Source organism: Aspergillus luchuensis, chromosome 3 (assembly GCF_016861625.1).
Source record: "Aspergillus luchuensis IFO 4308 DNA, chromosome 3, nearly complete sequence".
NCBI lineage: Eukaryota > Fungi > Ascomycota > Eurotiomycetes > Eurotiales > Aspergillaceae > Aspergillus > Aspergillus luchuensis.
The window spans coordinates 1,019,713-1,041,187 of NC_054851.1; the positions used below are offsets into that span (position 1 = coordinate 1,019,713).

General features: G+C 52.2%; 4 protein-coding genes across 4 annotated transcripts; 1 reads left to right on the plus strand and 3 right to left on the minus strand.

The window, feature by feature from the left end:
* Positions 1-2,041: 2,041 nt before the first annotated feature.
* On the plus strand, positions 2,042-8,933 carry AKAW2_30351S (bifunctional carbamoylphosphate synthetase/aspartate transcarbamylase; the record flags this gene model as incomplete). Its single annotated transcript, XM_041686855.1, has 3 exons — positions 2,042-2,765; positions 2,824-8,822; positions 8,877-8,933. 3 exons carry the CDS (start codon positions 2,042-2,044, stop codon positions 8,931-8,933), a joined length of 6,780 nt encoding a protein of 2,259 aa, XP_041540798.1.
* Positions 8,934-13,423: 4,490 nt separating this feature from the next.
* Positions 13,424-14,467, minus strand: AKAW2_30352A (uncharacterized protein; the record flags this gene model as incomplete). Its single annotated transcript, XM_041686856.1, has 1 exon — positions 13,424-14,467. The coding sequence occupies one exon, from the start codon at positions 14,465-14,467 to the stop codon at positions 13,424-13,426; it is 1,044 nt and encodes a 347-aa protein (XP_041540799.1).
* A 1,696-nt stretch (positions 14,468-16,163) lies between these two features.
* Positions 16,164-18,063, minus strand: AKAW2_30353A (acyl-CoA synthetase; the record flags this gene model as incomplete). Its single annotated transcript, XM_041686858.1, has 4 exons — positions 16,164-16,328; positions 16,396-17,531; positions 17,636-17,949; positions 18,032-18,063. 4 exons carry the CDS (start codon positions 18,061-18,063, stop codon positions 16,164-16,166), a joined length of 1,647 nt encoding a protein of 548 aa, XP_041540800.1.
* Positions 18,064-19,113: 1,050 nt separating this feature from the next.
* Positions 19,114-21,317, minus strand: EXO84 (exocyst subunit EXO84; the record flags this gene model as incomplete). The annotated part of the gene is made up of 3 exons (XM_041686859.1): positions 19,114-19,513; positions 19,567-20,842; positions 20,918-21,317. The coding sequence occupies 3 exons, from the start codon at positions 21,315-21,317 to the stop codon at positions 19,114-19,116; spliced, it is 2,076 nt and encodes a 691-aa protein (XP_041540801.1).
* Between the last annotated feature and the right edge of the window lie 158 nt (positions 21,318-21,475).

The following is a 21,475-nucleotide window of genomic DNA, read 5'->3' on the forward strand; positions in this document are numbered from 1 at the left end:
CCACTGTGCTCTTCAAGACCCACGCGTCAGTCATCACGCGGCAGTAAACGGCATATGACATGTTAATCTCTCGGACGGGTCGCGAGGAGTGACATACGAACTTTTCTCAGCTATGGCCAAGGCGCGAGTTTGCGAATCAAGGGAAGATCGAAGAAACTCGCCTGAGGAAACTGTATACAGTCTGTTTAAACCCCCTTAGTGTGAATCTGCAGCTACTTCATCGAGGTTGGGGAAGGGCGGCGCTTCTATGAGAGGGAGGCTGTCACCCTTGCCGCTTTGTGTAGAATGTCGGACATCAAGCAGGGGATCTGGTGATTGGCACAGTGTGCGCACTTTAACCAATCAAACTTGGAGAACTCCCAGCAACGTGCCTTGGCATTGACTCTTCAAGTGCTTGATCCGAGTGCTGCAGGACGCATATAGAATGCAAATTTGGCCTCTAGTCAAAAGTCGAGAATAGATACTAGCATCAACTTAATAATCTGCATTTCATATATCCACAGAAGCGGGGGTATGATGTCCCTTGGAAGTTCCGATAGGGCTGAGACATAGAAGATACTATAGTATAGCGGTGTGCAAATATATATAATAGTATGTCTTTATTTTCTTCGTGCTCAATGCAATTGCGGACCACACAATATATGTAAGGACCCTCAAAACCGTTTGAATAGAATATCACATACTATAAGAATTAATGAGACGACATTGAATATTCCACATGGTAGATAGATGGTTAGGTTGTCAACTTGTTCATTAATGCAAGGAACCCGTCCAAAAACGCCAACAATGCGGGAACGGAATAGCCACACGATGCGGGGATTTCAAGGTAAAATAGAACAAGGAGCTCGAGCAGATATTGCATACAGTCTACAGCGAAAAAAGAAATAAAAAAGGTTCAACATAGTAGCTGTAAGATGCTAAATTCTTTGTTCCAGAAGGTACTCAACCAACGGCATTCCACCGAAAGGCCGAAAAAAGTACACTTTCCGATAACGGGTTGGCATTGAGTTTCCTGAAAGCGCCAATCGGGCCGATGATTGGAGGAAAGTGAAGCCAGGCATCGGACCGGATCCAGAACCAAAAGCCAAGGCAGGCAAACCGGGTAGGAGAGCGCTCACCGCCTGCAGTGGCCACAGGCTGCAAGCGTGGTCGATCCGTGTGGCGAACTGTCCCCCAAAGAACCAATTGACTGTGACGGAGACGGGCCATCTCGGCAGTTTTTTTTTGGGGCTGGTGGCACTAACAGGCAGGAAGGTCTGTGTGTGCGGCAGAACCGCTCTCTGCAACCCCCTCCACCGAACTGCAATCCTAATACGAGACTAACCTAGAAAAGAGCTTTCTGCTTGCGATGACCTCACTCGGTTACACATTGGTGGCCCTGTCCCGTCTAATCCTCGTCAGGGGATGTACTCCGTATTAAGAATGAGTCGTCAGATGGGTGTGAATTCCATACTGATTGAAATCAGTCCCTCAATTTGGAATATCAGTAGTAAATCAGATGTAAAAGAGAATATGCCATTCACGCTGTGACGGATGAGTCAATGCAGCAATTGGAACTCGGGGAAGGGGAGGGGAGGAGGGGGATGAAACTTGACTGGCTCCGGATTGCGGACAGGAATTGCTTAGACTCCATAATTAGCAATGGAAAGAAAGCAAACGAAGGCTCCCAGTGCTCAACCCCCTCAAAATCCCCAAAAAATGTCGAGAAAAATTTTCTTCAGAGGCGGTCAGGGCCAGCAGAAAGGCCCATGATCCCCGGATCGGTGAGTTCAACAGCCCAATGAGAGAGCTCCATCAAGCCCGCCGTACACAAAATTTTATTCTTGAGAATTCTTCTTTCTCCTCCTCTCCTCTCTCTTTCCTATATTCTTCCTCCTCCCGTGCAGAAGCAGCAGAATCACTCTACTCCCTCCCCTCTTGCATCTTTCTCAAAAGGGTCTTGGAGGCTGCTGATGCTACGGTAGAGAGAATACCCCCCAGTCATACAGTCCCCGAGAGGACCTTTTTCCCCTCCCCCCACATACACAGTCACCACACCAGAATGCCGCAGTCCGCTGGTCACGAGGAGGCTGCCCTCCCCTCCTCCCCTCTCTCTGGAGGCGCAGTGGCCTACAACCAGATCAACAAGGAATTGCAGCCGCTTCCCCCGATGGAAGCTCACAATGGGGCCGTGATCCCTCCCGCTTCGGCTCCCTACCGGGGCAGCAATGGGAGGATGGTCGCCGTCGAGCTTGAGGACGGCACCGTCTACCAGGGCTACAGCTTTGGTGCCGAGAAGAGTATCGCCGGTGAATTGGTCTTCCAAACCGGTATGGTGGGATACCCAGAGTCCATCACGGATCCCTCGTATCGGGGCCAAATCCTCGTCGTTACCTTCCCCCTCGTCGGTAACTATGGTGTCCCCTCCCGGGAGACCATGGATGAGTTGTTGAAGACTCTTCCCAAGTACTTCGAGTCCACCCAGATTCACATCGCGGGTCTGGTCGTTGCTACTTACGCCGGAGAGGAATACTCCCACTTCCTTGCTCAGTCCTCCCTTGGCCAGTGGCTGAAGGAGCAAGGTGTTCCTGCCGTCCATGGTGTCGATACCCGTGCTCTCACCAAGCGCATCCGTCAAAAGGGTAGCATGCTGGGTCGTCTGCTGCTCCAGAAGTCTGAGACTGTCAGCGATGCCACTGTTATCCCCACGGAGAAGGACAGCTGGAAGCCTTTCTTCGAACAGATCGAATGGGTTGACCCCAACAAGAAGAACCTGGTCGCCGAAGGTAGGCACCCGACTCACAACTCAAGCGAGAATGATCATTTCTGACTTGTATATGACAGTGTCGATCAAGGAACCCAAACTTTTCTCCCCTCCCGAGAATGTCGCCCTCAAACACCCCTCCGGTCGCCCGGTGCGTGTCCTCTGCTTGGACGTGGGTCTGAAGTTCAACCAGCTGCGCTGCTTGCTTGCCCGCGGTGTTGAGGTTCTCGTCGTTCCCTGGGATTATGACTTCCCTACTCTTGCTGGAAAGGACTATGACGGTCTGTTCGTCTCGAACGGTCCCGGTGACCCGGCTACCCTTGCCACCACTGTCAACAACCTCAGCAAGACCTTGAAGGAGGCCCGGACTCCTGTCTTCGGTATTTGCTTGGGTCACCAGCTGATCGCTCGCTCCGTCGGCGCCCAGACTTTGAAGATGAAGTTCGGTAACCGTGGTCACAACATTCCCTGCACTAGCATGCTCAGCGGGAAGTGCCACATCACTTCTCAGAACCACGGTTATGCCGTGGACTCCAACAGCCTTCCCGAGGGCTGGGAGGAGCTCTTCGTTAATGCCAACGATGGTAGCAACGAGGGTATCCGTCACGTCAGCCGGCCCTTCTTCAGTGTCCAGTTCCACCCTGAAAGCACCCCTGGTCCCAGAGATACCGAATACCTGTTCGACGTCTTCATCAACAGCATCAAGGACACCATGGCTTCCTCGGACGCTCTTCAGAAGCCTGTCTCTTTCCCTGGTGGCGCCAAGGAGGAGAACATCAGAATCGCTCCTCGCGTTTCCGTGAAGAAGGTCCTGATCCTGGGTAGTGGTGGTCTGAGCATTGGCCAGGCTGGTGAATTTGACTACTCCGGTAGTCAGGCCATCAAGGCCCTGAAGGAGGAAGGCATCTACACCGTCTTGATCAACCCCAACATTGCCACTATCCAGACTTCCAAGGGTTTGGCTGACAAGGTCTACTTCCTTCCTGTGAATGCCGACTTTGTTCGCAAGGTGATCAAGCACGAGCGCCCTGATGCCATCTACTGTACCTTCGGTGGCCAGACCGCTCTGCAGGTCGGTATTCAGCTCAAGGATGAGTTCGAGTCCCTCGGTGTCAAGGTCCTCGGTACCCCTATTGATACTATCATCACCACCGAAGATCGTGAGCTGTTTGCTCGCAGCATGGACTCCATCAATGAGAAGTGTGCCAAGTCCGCATCTGCCTCCAACTTGGAAGAGGCCATGGGAGTCGTTGAAAGCATCGGCTTCCCCGTTATCGTCCGTGCTGCCTATGCCCTTGGAGGTCTTGGCAGTGGTTTCGCCGATAACATGGATGAGCTGAGGGAGCTCTGCCTCAAGGCTTTCGCTGCTAGTCCTCAGGTGCTGATTGAGCGCAGTATGAAGGGATGGAAGGAAATCGAGTACGAAGTCGTCCGTGATGCCAGGGACAACTGCATCACTGTCTGTAACATGGAGAACTTCGACCCTCTCGGTATCCATACCGGTGACTCTATCGTTGTTGCTCCTTCCCAGACTCTTTCTGACGAAGACTACAACATGCTGCGTACAACTGCCGTCAACGTCATTCGCCACCTTGGTGTTGTCGGAGAGTGTAACATTCAGTATGCGCTGAACCCCTTCTCCAAGGAGTACTGCATTATCGAAGTCAATGCTCGTTTGTCCAGATCCTCTGCTCTTGCTTCCAAGGCCACTGGTTATCCTCTTGCCTTCATCGCTGCCAAGCTTGGTCTGGGTATCCCCTTGAACGAGATCAAGAACTCAGTCACCAAGGTCACTTGCGCTTGCTTCGAGCCTTCCCTTGACTACTGTGTCGTGAAGATTCCCCGTTGGGATCTCAAGAAGTTCACCCGTGTCTCCACCCAGCTCGGTTCCTCCATGAAGAGTGTTGGTGAGGTCATGGCTATCGGACGTACTTTCGAGGAAGCCATTCAGAAGGCTATCCGCTCCGTCGACTTCCACAACCTTGGATTCAACGAGACCAATGCCCTCATGTCCATCAAGGGTGAACTGCAGACTCCCTCCGACCAGCGTCTGTTTGCCATTGCCAACGCCATGGCTACTGGCTACAGCGTCGACGATATCTGGAAGCTTACCCAGATCGACAAGTGGTTCCTGAGCAGACTTAAGGGTCTTAGCGACTTCAGCAAGCTCATGACCCAATACAATGCCACCAGTGTGCCCAGGCCCCTTATCCGCCAGGCCAAGCAGCTTGGTTTCTCGGATCGTCAGCTTGCCAAGTTCCTCAGCTCCAATGAGCTGGCTGTCAGACGTCTGCGTGTCGAGTCTGGTATCATCCCCATTGTGAAGCAGATCGATACGGTTGCTGCTGAGTTCCCCTCGGTCACCAACTACTTGTACCTCACATACAACGCCTCTGAGCACGATGTCAACTTCGAGGACAAGGGTATCATGGTTCTCGGATCTGGTGTTTATCGTATTGGTTCGTCCGTCGAGTTCGATTGGTGTTCCGTGCGGGCTATCCGTACCCTTCGTGAACAGGGCCACAAGACGGTCATGGTCAACTACAACCCGGAGACTGTCAGTACCGACTATGATGAGGCTGACCGGTTGTACTTCGAGAACATCAACCTGGAGACTGTCCTTGACATCTACCAGTTGGAGTCCTCTAGCGGTGTGATTATCTCCATGGGTGGTCAGACTCCCAACAACATTGCTCTGCCCCTGCACCGCTTGAACGTTCGCATCCTTGGTACCTCTCCCGAGATGATCGATGGTGCTGAGAACCGTTACAAGTTCTCCCGCATGCTTGACCGTATCGGAGTTGACCAGCCGGCTTGGAAGGAGCTTACTAGCACTGAGGAGGCTACCGAATTCTGTAACAAGGTCGGCTACCCTGTGCTTGTCAGACCTTCTTACGTGCTTTCCGGAGCTGCCATGAACACTGTCTACTCTGAGCACGACTTGGCCAGCTACCTCAACCAGGCTGCTGAGGTCTCCCGTGAGCACCCTGTGGTTATTACCAAGTACATTGAGAACGCCAAGGAGATTGAGATGGATGCTGTGGCTCGCAACGGTGTCATGGTTGGACACTTCATCTCTGAACACGTTGAGAACGCCGGTGTCCACTCTGGTGATGCCACCTTGATCCTGCCCCCGCAAGACCTGGATCCCGAGACCGTTCGCCGCATTGAGGAGGCTACCCGGAAGATCGGAAACGCTTTGAACGTCACTGGTCCTTACAACATCCAGTTCATCGCCAAGGACAACGACATCAAGGTCATCGAGTGTAACGTCAGAGCTTCTCGCTCTTTCCCCTTCGTCTCGAAGGTTATGGGCGTTGATCTCATTGAGATGGCTACTAAGGCGATGATCGGCGCTCCCTTCGCTGAATATCCTCCTGTTTCCATCCCCAAGGACTACGTCGGTGTGAAGGTGCCCCAGTTCTCCTTCTCTCGTCTCTCGGGTGCCGATCCCGTCCTGGGTGTCGAGATGGCCTCCACTGGAGAAGTCGCATCTTTCGGTCGTGACAAGTACGAAGCCTACCTCAAGGCCTTGATCTCCACCGGTTTCCGCCTTCCCAAGCGTAACGTGCTGTTCTCTATCGGTTCCTACAAGGAGAAGATGGAGATGCTGCCCTCGATCCGCAAGCTGCACCAGATTGGGTTCAACCTCTTCGCCACTTCCGGTACTGCTGATTTCCTGAAGGAGAACGGCGTCCCCGTCAAGTATCTCGAGATCCTTCCGGGAGAGGAGGAGGACATCAAGTCCGAGTACTCGCTCACTCAGCACTTGGCCAACAACCTGATTGACTTGTACATCAACTTGCCGTCCAACAACCGGTTCAGACGTCCTGCCAACTACATGAGTAAGGGTTACCGCACTCGTCGTATGGCTGTTGACTACCAGACTCCTCTGGTCACCAACGTCAAGAACGCCAAGATCCTCATTGAGGCCATTGCTCGCCACTTTGCTCTCAACGTGCAGACCATTGACTACCAGACCAGCCACCGCACTATCATCCTGCCCGGCTTGATCAACGTCGCTGCTTTCGTGCCCAACCTGATGGTTCCTGGCTCCCCTGACTTCCAGGCCATGACCAAGGCATCCATTGCCGCTGGTTTCAGCATGGTTCGCGTGATGCCTGTTGGTGTTGACGCTTCGGTCACCGATGCTCGTGCCCTGAAGATTGCCCAGCAGAATGCTGAGAAGTCCTCTTTCTGCGACTTCAACTTCTCTGTTGTGGCCACTGCTGACAACGCCGACCAGATCGGACAAGTGACGGGAGACGTGGGCTCGCTCTTCATCCCCTTCAACCACCTGTCTGGCAACATCAGCAAGGTTGCTACGGTCACCAACCACTTCGGTAACTGGCCGTCCAGCAAGCCTATCATCACCGATGCCAAGTCTACTGACCTGGCCTCCGTCTTGCTGTTGGCCAGCCTCCACAGCCGCAACATTCACGTCATGAGTGTGTCGTCCAAGGAGGACATCAGTCTCATTGCTCTCAGCAAGGAGAAGGGTCTTAAGGTGACTTGCGATGTTTCCGTCTACAGTCTGTTCCTTACGAAGGATGACTTCCCCGAGTGCAGCTCGCTGCCCTCGGTTGAGGACCAGAAGGCCTTGTGGGAGCACCTGAGCACCATCGATGTCTTCTCTGTCGGCAGCATCCCTTACCAGGTTGCTGGTGAGAAGAGCTCTCCTGTCGCCGGTATCGCCGAGACTCTGCCGCTCTTGTTCACTGCCGTCTCGGAGGGTCGCCTGACTGTTGAGGACATTGTCGCTCGTCTCTACGAGAACCCCAAGAAGATCTTCGAGCTTCACGACCAGGCCGACAGCTCCGTCGAGATTGAGGTTGACCGGCCGTACCTGTTCCAGGCACCCCAGGGTGCTTGGTCTCCTTTCAACGGCAAGAACGTTAGAGGGTCTGTGCAGCGTGTTGTTTTCCAGGGTAAGACCTCTTGCCTTGATGGTGAAATCATCTCCGATGCTTCCACTGGAACCGACATGTCCACCCACCGGATTGTGCCCGCCTCTCCTTCCGTGAAGGCCATGTCCCCTATGGTGCATGCTCGTCCCGAGAGCTCTCTCGACCGCAGACTGTCCTTCTCTGGAACTCCTCTCCGCCCCGGCCGCAAGCTTGCTGAGCAGGCCCCTGCTGTGGGAGAGCTTGGACCTCCTCTGTACACCCCCGTTCCCCAGGTGTCTTCCTCTCTCCTTGAGATGCTCTCTCGGTCCACCTTCAGACAGAAGCACGTGCTGTCCGTTAACCAGTTCACTCGGGCTGATCTGCACCTGCTCTTCACTGTGGCCCAGGAGATGCGCCTGGGAGTCCAGCGCCAGGGTGTGCTTGATATCCTGAAGGGTCGTGTTCTGTGCACTCTCTTCTATGAGCCTTCCACCCGGACGTCCGCTTCTTTCGATGCTGCCATGCAGCGTCTGGGAGGCCGCACCATTGCCATCTCCACCGAGCACTCCTCGACCAAGAAGGGTGAGACCCTGCAGGATACCGTCCGCACTCTCGGCTGCTACGGAGATGCCGTTGTTCTGCGTCACCCCGATCCCAGCAGCGCCGAGACCGCGGCCAAGTTCTCCCCCGTCCCCATCCTCAACGGTGGCAACGGCAGTGTTGAGCACCCCACTCAGGCGTTCCTTGACCTCTTCACCATCCGTGAGGAGCTCGGCACCGTTACCGGCTTGACCATCACCTTCACTGGTGACCTGCGTTACGGCCGCACTGTGCACTCGCTGCTGAAGCTGCTCCAGTTCTACGATGTTCGCGTCCAGCTGGTTGCGCCCAAGGATCTTTCCCTGCCCGAGGAGGTCCGCCAGCAAGTCATTGCCTCTGGCCAGCTTGTTGTGGAGTCTGAGGAGCTGACTCCTGAGATCGTTGCCCGCTCCGATGTTCTGTACTCTACCCGTGTGCAGAAGGAGCGCTTCAGCGATCTGGCTCAGTACGAGCGTTTGAAGAACAGCTTCGTCATTGACAACGCTCTTCTGAAGCACGCCAAGAGCCACATGGTCGTGATGCACCCTCTGCCTCGTAACGCGGAGATCTCGGAGGAAGTTGACTTCGACCAGCGGGCGGCCTACTTCCGCCAGGTTAGTTTCTCCCCCGCCCCATTGACTGAACATGATGCTGATGTTGGATTACAGATGAGATATGGTCTCTACTGCCGTATGGCTCTGCTTGCGTTGATTCTGGCGCCTTAGGTCATTCCGGGGTATTGACGAGTACTACGATTTTGAGGGAACCCAAGGATTTCTGTGGCGTTGTTTCACAGGTCTGAATGGCGACCTCCAAGCATCATGTGTGATTTACGTTGCGTGTTGCTTTTCTTCCTTTTTTTCCGCATTGGCTGGTGTTTTTCGAAAAGTTAAGCAGTGTTATACATATACCGCGTAGGCTGCGAGGCGATTAGAATGCCCGCATGATAGATTAGATGAATTTCCTTCCATGAACACAATCATCCCGTTATGTGTGATGTATGTGGTGTGTGTATTATGTATTGTGTGTTGTGTGTGTGTGTTTTATGTGTGTGTTCTGTGTGTTGTGTGTGTTGTGTTCGTTATGTGTGTGTTTTGTGTGTGTGTGTGTGTGTGTGGTGTTTTCTGTTGTGTTTGGCGTTTTCTTTGGTTTCTTTGGCGTGTTTTCTTTTCTTTTACCTTTTTTTCCCTTGTTTGTTTTGTTTTCTTTTTTGGGTTTGGATGGACGGACTTTGGGATTTTGGGAATACTGGACTGGCGTTGAATCTTCGGGACATTATGGGTGGGATGGACAACAACAAGAGATACCCCTGACGACTACGAACAAGATACCACCGAGAAATGTTGATCATGTCTCGCAACAATATTATGATGATTATTCGATGCCATCTATCTTCATATTTTTCCATTTTCCATACCTTGTATACTTGTACTTTCAGTCTTATGCTGGACAAATCTAACTTCTAAGTATCATTAGTAAGAATGAGGGTTACTTCTGCATAGCGTTTCATACTTCCTACATAAATCACTATGCAAATTAGTTAAGATCATATTATGCACCAAGAAACGCTGCCAACTGGTCTGAGCGATGAACCAGATAGTATAATTTAGCATCGCAGCTCTCGACCGAGTGAGCCAAATGACGTTGAGCGGGCTGCAGATGGCGTGCTTTCTCCTCCAGAATACACCACTTCGGGCCTCTCATTCATTAGCCAACTATGCCCAGAATAACTATCAATGTTCGATACAAGATCAGCAGTCTGAATATCACTTACAGCGCAACATAATTTCTCACCAATACTATGCAGGACTTACTTATCATATCCAGGTAGTGGGTCTACTATCAAACAATCCATCATCACCACCAGGAACATCTACCTATTTACCCCCACCCCCAAACCTTGTTAACTTTACTTCCTCTTATGTGGATTACTCCACCAATCTCGTCATCACCGCTCCAGATTGCGCATCGGCTCGTGGAAGCAAATATCCCATAGCAGGCAAGGATTAGCCCTTCTGGAGCCTGACAATGCCTTTCATCACGGCTGCCATGATGTCTGTCCCACGTGGAGTGCGACTCCAGCAGACTCTTATATAGTCCCGTCCCGTTGTCAAACCTAGATTGAATGATACTCTGAATAGTTAGTACTTTCGGGAACAGTAATCCATACCCCTGCTATGAGCAGCATGGCATCCACACCCGAAAAGACAATAGAGGCCGACGAAAAGGCCGCCTCCCCCAGCACAAGCAGCGTCACAAACATCAACGAGAAAGCCCTACTTCGCAAACTAGACTTTCGTCTCCTCCCACCACTAACCATCCTATATCTCTTATCATTCCTCGATCGCAGCAATGGTACCCCCGTTCCCTCTTCCTTGCACCCGATAGAAGTCCCCAAAATCTAACCAATACTTCAATACCTACAGTGGGAAACGCCCGACTCGAAGGCATGGCCACCGAGATCCACATGTGTATGTACCACCCACCCCTACCATATCACATCACATAACAATAAACCCTAACCGAACAACAGCAGGAGACCAATACCTCACCGGCTTAACCCTCTACTTCATCGGCTACGTCCTCTTCGAAGTACCCTGCAACATCGTCCTGAAGAAAACCACACCCAGGATCTGGCTCCCCACATTAACATTAGTCTGGGGTGTTGTGGCGACGCTTCTGGGCGTGGTGCAGAACTATGCGGGATATCTAACTTCGCGAACTGGTACACATACCCCAATAAACCAACCGTATCATAAAATGTACAATGCTAAAATTGTGATAAAACAGCCCTCGGCATAGCAGAAAGTGGCCTCTTCCCCGGCGTCGTCTTCTACCTATCAATGTGGTATAAACGCAACGAGCAACACTACCGCGTAGCTCTATTCTTCAGTGCTGCTTCGTTGGCGGGTGCTTTTGGAGGGATTCTAGCATGGGTTTGTACCCACCCCCTCACTTTCTATTCTAGCCAAGCTAATGATGAACACAGGGCATAGCCCACATGAAAGGTGTAGGCGGATACAGCGGCTGGAGATGGATATTCATCCTGGTACTATCCCCACCTCCCCTACCCTACACCACTACCTCAAACCCTAACTAACAGAAAGAAACAATAAAGGAAGGCCTCCTAACAGTCCTCATGTCCATCGGCGCCTACTTCTGGGTCTACAACTACCCCTCGACAGCCGAATTCCTTACCCCCGAAGAGCGCCAATTCATCCAATTCCGTCTGAAGAACGACAACGACTCGACCCGCGACGAGCAATTCACCTGGAGTGCTGTCTTCGACGCCTTCAAAGATATCAAGGTCTGGTTATACGGACTGGCCTTTCATACGATGTCGCTTCCACTCTACACCCTATCTTTATTCATGGTGAGCTACTTACCCTTGGATACACACACAACACATAGCACTCACTAACAATCACATGTATATGAAAATATAGCCAACAATCATCTCCGCCCTAGGCTACACATCCGCGCAAGCCCAACTCCTCACCGTCCCGCCCTACGCCGTCGCCTTCGTCCTCACCATAACCGTCGCCATTCTATCAGAGCGCACGCACCGGCGCGCGCCCTTCATTCTGGGTTCTACGGCACTAGCATGCATAGGCTATATCCTTCTACTAACTGATCATCGACCTGGTGTCTCCTACCTGGGGACGTTCTTCGCTGCAGCGGGGATCTACCCCGCCGTGGCGATTGTGTTGTCGTGGCCGGCGAATAATGTCTCCGGTCAGACGAAGAGGTGTATTGCGAATGCGATGCAGATTTCCATTGGGAATTTGGGCGCTGTGTTGGGGACGCAGCTGTATCGGACGGAGACGAGTCCGAGGTATTTTCTGGGTCATGGGTTTGCGTTGGGGTATTTGGTGGCGAATCTGGTGGTTGTGGGGGTGTTGTGGGAGGTGCTGAGGAGGGAGAATAGGGTTAAGGCGGAGGTGAGGGAGAGGGAGGGAATGGAGGCGTTGATGGGGGATGTGGGGGATGCTGAGGGGGACTTTTTGGGGGATAGGGATCCGAGATGGATTTTTCAAACGTAGTTTGGGTACTGTCTAGTTACTTTGGAAGTATCAGGGCTAGAGATAGTGGTATGACTCTCTTATACGTTCAATCAAGGTGTCTGCTTCGTGTTCTCATTTTTGAAGGGTTGAGTAAGTAAATATGAAGAACCCTAACTCCCACCGCTCATGCTGCGTAGTTGAATAGTATATTGACACTCTTAGCAGCCATACTCTTAGCAGCCATGAAGAAGAGTTACCCTACGGACGTAAGGGCTAGCTATAGCAACCAGCTCAGTAATGCCTCATTCAAGCAAAAAGGCTGCCATAGACGCACCAGAGTTGAAGATATTTACGAATTTGAGCGCATCTCGAGATCCTGATACAACGAACTCTCCGCATAACAGGGCTGCAAAATCTGCTCTATCCAAGTGTAACAAGCCAGGAGCTTAGGGATTGGCACCGCCGAAGCATACCTTTCGAGCCAGAGGAGGAGGTTGTTAGCTTCGTGGACGGTGACATTGGCTTCATATTTCAGCGTCACAATGGGAGCTACGCTCAGGTTTCCGATATTCTTACTCTTCGTTTGATTCCCAGTTTGCAGAGCTTATCGAAATTCGGTGCAGTATAATCAGGGCAGATATAGTAGGCCTTCCACGAACTTTTGTGATTTCTTCTGGGCCCGTTTCATCCTTTCCATTCGTTTCTTTATCGTCAGTCGTCTCATAGTCTACCATCTCAACGTTTGCTTTTGGAGTTTGCCTTGTCATCGCCTCTTTCATCCATGTTTTCCACGCACATTGCTGCATTACCCAGTGTTGCTCCATACAATTCCTCTTCTTCCAAACCCCCTTGCTCATACTTGAGATATGTCATTTTTACTTCTTACATCTCTGACATGATGGTATTGGAAGAATAGGAGATGTTATATGTTCGTCTAGCGGGGTCGTATAGAGAGAAACCGTTGGAGGAAGAACATGTAAGAGAATTAGAGACTTAATGAATAGTAGATAGTAGGTCGTACAGATCATCAATACGTGGGACGGAGTGCTCTTCCAGAATTGAAATCAATCTCAGCCTCGACAAACGAAATAAACTGTAATAATATCATTCCGTCATGCATATAGGACAAGGGTGGTGAAGAGTACAGCGCATCATGGTAGTCAAACTGAATGAACAAGCTAATCTATCTATCTATCTATCTATCATGAATGTCATGGGTGGACCTCTCTTCTTAAAAAACGCGCCGCCGTGTCATACGCTGTGTTCTTCTGGTTCAATCCATGGTCATCAAGTTTCCTATACTTATCCCAAGCATGACCTACGCCAAGCATCTCCAGATAAAACACTGTCGGCAATGATGTCTGATCCCGACGCCTAGCATATATCAACCCGTCTACCATCGTCTTAGTGTCCGCGGTCCACGGATCCCCTTCAGCTGTAATGAAAAGTAATCTTCGCGGAAATCTACTCTCATCCTGCTGACGAATAGGCGAAAGCCTCGGATCGTCCACGATGTTAGGATGGTTCCCACGCAAATAAGACTGGATAGTCGACTCCATCACCCATGGCGGCATCACACCACCCGTCCCCCTTCTCATTCTCCTCCTTATATCCGGTTCCATGAGCTGAATCTTGCGCTTCTCTGGATACGACAAATCCGTGACCGGATAAAACACAACCGCGGTTTCAAAAGTGTCACGGGGGGAACTAAGAGCCATAGCCAGGGCCAGATTTCCCCCGGCACCGAATCCACAGATAGCCAAGTGGTTGAGATCGTAGTCCGCAGGATGGTGCCTGAGATATTGCAATACGTCCTGAATGTCCTCGAGAGCCGCAGGGTATGGGTACTCCGGGGCGATACGGTACTCAACGTCGAGGACTATGAAGGGGCTATTTTCACGTGCAACAATGTGAAGGAATTCATCGTCGATGCCATGAGATTTGACGCAGAAGTTCCTGCCGCTGAGATGGATGATGACTGGAGCTGCAGCGTTGGTGTTGTCCATTCCACAGTACCAATTGACGCGTATTATGCGTCCAGTTTGTCGCGACTCGACTTCTATGGTCCCCTTGGCATGGGCTGGTCCGCCTTCTGGCATGGGGTAGTGCCTTTCGACCAAGATGCGGTGTTGGCGAATGCGGAGGTCAGTCCAACTCCACCAGCGAAGCCGATTTGGGGTGGTTTGGCTCCGTATAGGCTGGTTCTGGACGAGCTGGTTTCGGGCGTTCCGGTTCTGGGGGGCCTGGTTTGCCATGGTAAGTGTGATGATGGTGATATAAGATATAACAAGTTGTAGCGAATGAACAAGTACGATAAAGTGATGGAATTAAGAGAGAGGAATGTTGCAGAAGAGAGTGGCAGGAATAGAGAAACCATCGTTCGCTTTATAACCAGGAGATGATGTCTCCAGAACAAGAGAGGAAGGAACTGAGAAGGAGAAGGAAGCCGTGACTAAAGATGTCTCTTTCGGGAGTTCATGTTGGCCGAATTAGGCAACTCAGGATACGTTCCTCCATCCATCTCGCTTTCCTCCTCCCTCCTCCCTCTCTCGCGTACACACACAAACACTCGCACATACATACAAGCATTTACACTCACTGCTTTTGGGTCACCCTAATATAGCGCGGCCAGGGCGCTCTTGCAGGGTACCTGCAGCCTGAGCGAGCCTCCGAGCTGCGAAAATTCTAGTATACAGGACTCTATTCTTTCCCTATATTAAACCCTCATAATCTTACTGTATCGCTTCAAATACCATAATTTAAGCATGAAGCTATCCCCAAATTCAACTGACCAATCAGAGCGCGCGTAACTGTCTCCTCATAGATGCCTCATAGATAGCCTCCATAAGAATGCCCTCTTATGGAATCCACTCAACCCTATCTGTATATTCTTTATAATCCTACTCCACATTTTTTCTAAACCCTTGCTCCACATTCTTCACTTTCTTCTCACATAAACCCTATTAAGCCTCTCCATAAGTCCCTGGAACCCGCTCGCTCCTGTTCCCTGCCCGGTCAAAGATTTCCGTAGCCGTAGAGGTCCATATAAGGGCCTCACATAGATCATCTCATTACCTTGCATAGTGGCTGTAAAAGTCCATAATAGTTCATGCATGCGCTCTTATTTCCTTTATCTTCATAATCCTGCACTAGATCTTATAGTCCCTCCTCCGCAGCCCTTTAGCTCAACAAGCTTCTGCATGTATGCATGCAACCTACAGACAATTATAGTCAAGGAAATCAATTATCATCATTAAATATTGAGAACCCTGAGGGGGGAATCAGCAGTATGGGTCTGCGGATACACCCCCTACCCTACCCGTCACACACCTTACCAATCCTGGGGCGCGTTATATTCATTTCCCTACTGTCCAGGACTTGTACCTGCTATTATTAGTAGTTGCTCTTCTTCCGTGTTGTGCGCCTGAGACAGCTTAAATAATAATAAATACTGCAAGCACTCCATCTTAAGCAGGAAGCTCACCGTGCGCACTATATATTTCTACTCTGCTAGCGCTTCCTTCAGGCTCCGCGGCATTGATTAAACGTCGTACTAAATCTAACAGCAGAGCTTATTATACAAGTCATATATGAGCAGGATATAGTATACTATTTCTGGTGCTACATTACATTGCTCGCACCGGGCAGAATTAATCTTCCAAGCCACATGTAGAAATATATTGAGGCTACTCCTTTCTATCCAGACTTGGAATAAGGCGCTCCGCTGGGCCGAAGTCAAGCCTTTATAGAGCTGCATCAGTTTCGTGCTGATCTCCGGAATGTATTGCTGGAGGGTTTTGCATTGGTCCGCATGCTGCCAGTGCTGGTGCCATTATTTCTTTGTCAATGCCTTGATCCAGGTGTTGGCGGACGACTGCAGGGTCCGGTATTCATGCATTCGTTCAATTGTTAGTGAACTTTATGTGGTATTATAATTATCTCTAGGTTAGGCTAGGCCAGCTCCGGCCAATATTTCTGCACCAGCGTCTTCTTGTTCACTTTGCCCATGGCATTACGTTCAATCGCTTCCACCAACTTCAATACCGTCGGCACCTTGTAAGGCGCCATCTCCTGCTTGAGCTGCGCACGCAGACTCGCCAGTTCCAAGGGTTCCGTCTATATCAATATTAGCATGCACTCTCTCAACCCGTAACAATAGAAACACCAAACAAGATAAACTTACCCCAGACCGCTGCTTAACCACAGCAGCCACACGCTGTCCCCATTCCTCATCCGCCAACCCCACAACCGCCACCTCCTGGATAGCATCCAGTCCCAGCATCTTCCTCTCCACCTCCAACGCCGAGATCTTATAGCCCCCAGACTTGATCAAGTCAACAGACGCACGACCCTGAATAAAGTACGCGCCCTGCGCATCCCGTCTCGCCACATCCCCAGTCTTGAACCATCCATCCTCAGTAAACTCCTTCTTCGTAGCCTCCGGCTTACGCCAATACTCAATAAAGACATTATCACCCTTGATCTCAATCATCCCATCCTCATCCACCGCATCAACCACCTTCCCACTCTCCTTATCCGTCAACCGCACCTGCACACCCGGCAACGGCCACCCCACGCTCCCGTCAACGCGCTTCTCCGTCTCCAAGCCACAGCTAATCGCCATGCCGATCTCGGTCATTCCAAACCGCTCGAGAAGCACCTGTCCCGTGATGGCGGCGAACTTGCTCTTCACCGGGGTCGGCAGCGCCGCGGACCCGCTGACCATGAGACGGAGGGACTGGGCGCCAGAGCGGGCGGCGGCTTCGTGCTCGGTGCCTCGCAGGTGGGTTTCGAAGTAGTCGATGAGACGCGAGTAGATGGTGGGCACGGCCATGAACATGGTGGAGCCGCCTTCGCGCCAGCGGGTCCAGATCGTGGCGGGGTCGAATTTCGGGTGCATTTCGACGGTGACGCCGCTGAGGAGACTGGCTGTGAGGCCGTTGATGATGCCGTGGATGTGGTGGAGGGGGAGCACGTGGATCAGTCGGTCACTGGGGTTGTATTTCCACGCTTCGATCAGGCATTGCGCTTGGAAGGTGATGTTCTTGTGTGTGGTTACGCAGCCCTTTGGGTTGCTGGTTGTGCCGGAGGTGTAGATCATGAGGGCGCGGTGGTTCAGGAATGAGATTGGGCTGATGGTTGGGAGGGTGATGGAGGTGGTGGTTTGCTGGTGTGGGGTGAGGGGTTTGAAGGGGATCGGTTTGCTGATGCTTTCCTTGAGTGGGGTCTCGAAGTGCGCGAATGTTGGGTGCAGGAAGAGTAGGGAGGGGTCGGAGTCTCCGATTGTGTAGAGGAGCTCTTTGACGGGGTGGGTGGTGCCTTGGGTTTGGTGAGGTTAGTGTTTGTTGTCTATTTAGTGAGGCGCGATTTCTGGGTTTGGGTTCTCTGGGGCTTGCGATAGTGTAGGGTTGGTGTGGACATACAGAGAGGGACGGTGACACCCCCCGCGGCCCAGACGGCCCATTGCGTAACCACGTAGTCGTAGCCGTTGGGCGTCAGGAAGGCGATGCGGCGCTCTTCCAGGTTTCCGACTTCAGTGAGGCCTAGCTCTTCCAGAATGACCTTCTTAAGGGCGACCGCATCGGCTAGCAGTTGTCCATAGGTGAATTCCTGCCCTTTGGTGGCGTCCACGACGGCAATCTTGTCGGGAGTGTTCTGCGCAAAGGCATTTGCCTGCACGAACAAGGGCAGAGAGGGAAGGGCCGTCAATGGGAGGGCCTGGTGTTCCGCATCTTGCCTGCGCAAGCCACGTTGGATGTGAGCATTACTTAGGGTTACAAGTAGCCGCGGATAAAGGCGCGGGAGCGATACTCACTCACCCTTGTATAGATTGACCATTAGTGAGTCCCATGTTGATTGATTGGTGTCGCGCGCGGGGGAGATTGTACTGATCGAAGGGAGGAAGAAAGATTAGATCGGATAAAAAAGCGACAGACGAAAAAAAAGAAGCAAGGAGCCCCAGAAGGGAGCCAATGGAGGGGATGAACCCACTTGCTGTTGAGTCTGCGCGCAATAATCTTCGTCCGCTGCTTATCGTTCGGAGTTTCAGGCGGATTTTGTAGCCGAAACTGTTGGGGTCCGCCGCTCGGCTTCTAGATTTGGGGCCGAGGTGGAACTGTGTCCAGCCATGCCCGCTTCATGTTGCTGAAAGCAATTGCTATCAGCTGTGCTTTCAGTTGCTGGTGAGAGGAAGAATTCATCCCGTAGTGTTTCATAAAATGACTGTCTTTGGGGACAAGTAATGAAGATACCATCGTGTAGAACTATCGTCTCAGGTATCTGACGTCAGATCGTGTCCTAGTCATCCGCCGTGAAAAGGCTGCCAGCATACTGGCCACACTGTTTTCGGACAAGTAGCGAGTCATGCTAGATCTAGCATCCACTGACACCAACAAGGACTGTGGAGTGATCAGTTCAGTTGGCAGCTCGACTTCGAGGGAGACATCAATGAGCAGTCTAGCTTCACGTGATCACACGTGCCCGGGATTGGCTCAATGCCGACGTCGGAGATCTTAGTCCGCTTCAGTAACATAGTGCAGGTAGCTCGAAGGACAAGCGTCTGCATATCTCTGCTTGTAGCGCTTTCTCAGTCTTGTCGATTGTAAGTTTTCCATTCAAAGGAGGTGAAATGTGTGCGGGTATACATGGATCTGTTGAACGGTGGTATAGCGCCATATACACGACTAAGCTCGGCGTTCATGGGTATGAATATAACATCTAGAGAATACAGAATAGAAGACAGGAACATAGAGCCATTCTGGAGCACTCGCGTGGGGTCCATGTCAAACAGACTGAGCATAAGAAAATGCACAAACAGGCGACGCAGAACACACATCATCAAACGTAGCCTCCTGAGGCTAGTGGTAATAAACAGAAAAATAAACCAATATACACGCGTCACTTAGATAATTGCAGCTGCCGCTGCAGTGTCCGCTAACCCGGAAATAAGGGACTCAGACCGGGTCATCTGCGGTCGTTCGGTGAACTCCTCGCCAGTCTCCAAGTCCTTTGCGACGAGATCGGTAAAGTCAACACCCACCTCGGTCAGCTGATCGGCTTGCTCGTGTACAATGTCAATGCATTTCTGCCAGACAGTCGTGCCGCGTTGGACGCTGCTGAGTTGGCGGGTGAGCAGGGCGTTGAAGCCGTCGAGGTGGTGTTTTGCCCAGCGGATGCTGGCGCTGGACATAACTGGCGGAAAACACTGTTGGTAGATGCTAATGGTGTTCTTGATCAACGTGAAGTACACATAGGAGATCTGAAAGATGTAGAGGGGGAGGTCACCCTCAAAGACGCAGGCACTGCCGAAGGTTAGTTATTCGTGCTACTGAGCGAGTGGTACGGGGAGACATACCGAATCCGTTTGGAGACGATTTCCGAGCGAGTTTTCAGAAAAGCTTCCCGGGCTTGATCTTCGAATCCCAACCGCGTGAGCCAGGAGACTCTGGTTTTGGTGGATACAGGAAACGAGTGGGTATCCACGAGCGCTCGCAGGATAACCTCCGCCAGGGTGGCTGCACGCTCGTCGACCTTCGTGTTGATCACGTCCTGCGCGATCGCGTTGCCCTTCAGGCCCTTGGCGAGCTTGCGAAGCCGCTCGACGTTGGCCACGGCCTCTTCAAACCGCTGCAGGGCGATGTCAATATCCAGCTCGTCCACCTGCCCGTCAACCCAGCGAAGATTCTGTTGCTTTCCGTCCACATCGATACGCACCTCCGGCTTGTCGCGGGTGCTTTCGCCGCCGTCGTACTGATCCGGCATGGGGGAATGGGAAGGGCGCCGGACGCCCAAATAGCCAAATGACTCGGTGGACTTGCTTGCGGCCTCGGTCTCGGAGCGAAGCGTACGTCGGAGATCCTCGACGGTCTTCCGGAAGGTCGCGAGCAGCTCCCCTTTAGCCGAGCTGTCGCGCTTGTCATGGCGATAGGTAAACGGTTTTCCGCCGACGCGGACGTTGATCGCATTTGCTATTCCCCGGTCTTCGGCTTCATCTCGAGCGACCCCCGCGGAGAGATTGGCACCAAGGTCGATCATATCAACGTCTTGTAAGGGCCAGCACTCTTCCGCGACCAGCTTGGTTGGAACCGGCCCGCGATGGCTGCTCTGGTCCACCCGCTTGCGCTTCTTCGCAGCGATCAGCAGGTGGTCGTTGAGCAGCACTATGTGAACTGGTCGCCTGGGCTTCCAGGTTGCAGAGTCCAGTTCCACCCAATGTCCCGTCTCCATCACGATGTGTCGACCGGGAACCACCGGTAGGAACTTCTGAGAGCCTTCCACCGTCTTCCAGAGGGTCTGGAGCTGGACGTTCCACATGCTCTCTAGATTAGCGACAGAACTGCGGTTGGCATTGCGTTTCGGCATGTACTCGTCAACGGCGGGGGACATGGGATTCGGGGTGTTGCCGATGGTGGTCTGTCCGAGCGCCGTGGTAAGCTCCGCCATCAGAGTGCGGAGGGTCCGCATTTCTCCTTTAAGCTTCTCCGCCTCCTTACTGATCTTGATGAATTGAGTGCGGTTCTGGTAAACATTTTGCTGCAGATCGGTCGAAGTTCGGTTTTTAACCTTCCGAAGACTCTTCTGGTATGCCTCGATTTCCTCTTCCGAGGCATTGGCGAGCAGGTTGGCAACGTCTGACGTAGATTGGTGCCACGTTAGCACCCGTGGGATTGGGGAGTCCGCGGGGACATATGTCGGGCGTCACTCACACTTGTCAACTGGGAGACTGGGATCGCGAAGAGCATTCAAGTCCACCTTGGGGGGACCAGAAGACTCTGTGGACGGTCTGCGACTCGTTTCGGGTGGGCTGAGCCCGCCATACGTGGCTGGTGCCTTGGGCAGGCCCGGCACCGGCGGAGCGCTGACATCGAAGTCGGGGGCCTGATTAAAACGAGTGGAATAACGGCGCTTGACTAGATCAGAGGTCGCGCCCTTCGAAGGGGCCCGGTCTAGGGATGTCGAGCTGGGAGAGGAGGTATTTTGGCCTGGAGTACCGGCACCCTTACTGCCGTTACTGGTCGGCAAAGGGCCGGATATGGGCTTCGGAGCACTGATCTGGGGGCGGGGCCGGCGCGATTTGCTGCGAAGGGTCAAGCCACGGCTCTCCATGACTGGCAAGGAGTCTATGAGAAAGAAAGATTGAGCCTGCAATCTCGTGGGAGGGGCGGAATGTAGCGAGAGAGAGGAAGTATAGAGAGAAGGGGAGTATGGGAGGCAGCTCAAGCGGGACAGAAACCCCGAGGCGGAACAACAATGATCCTGGCAAA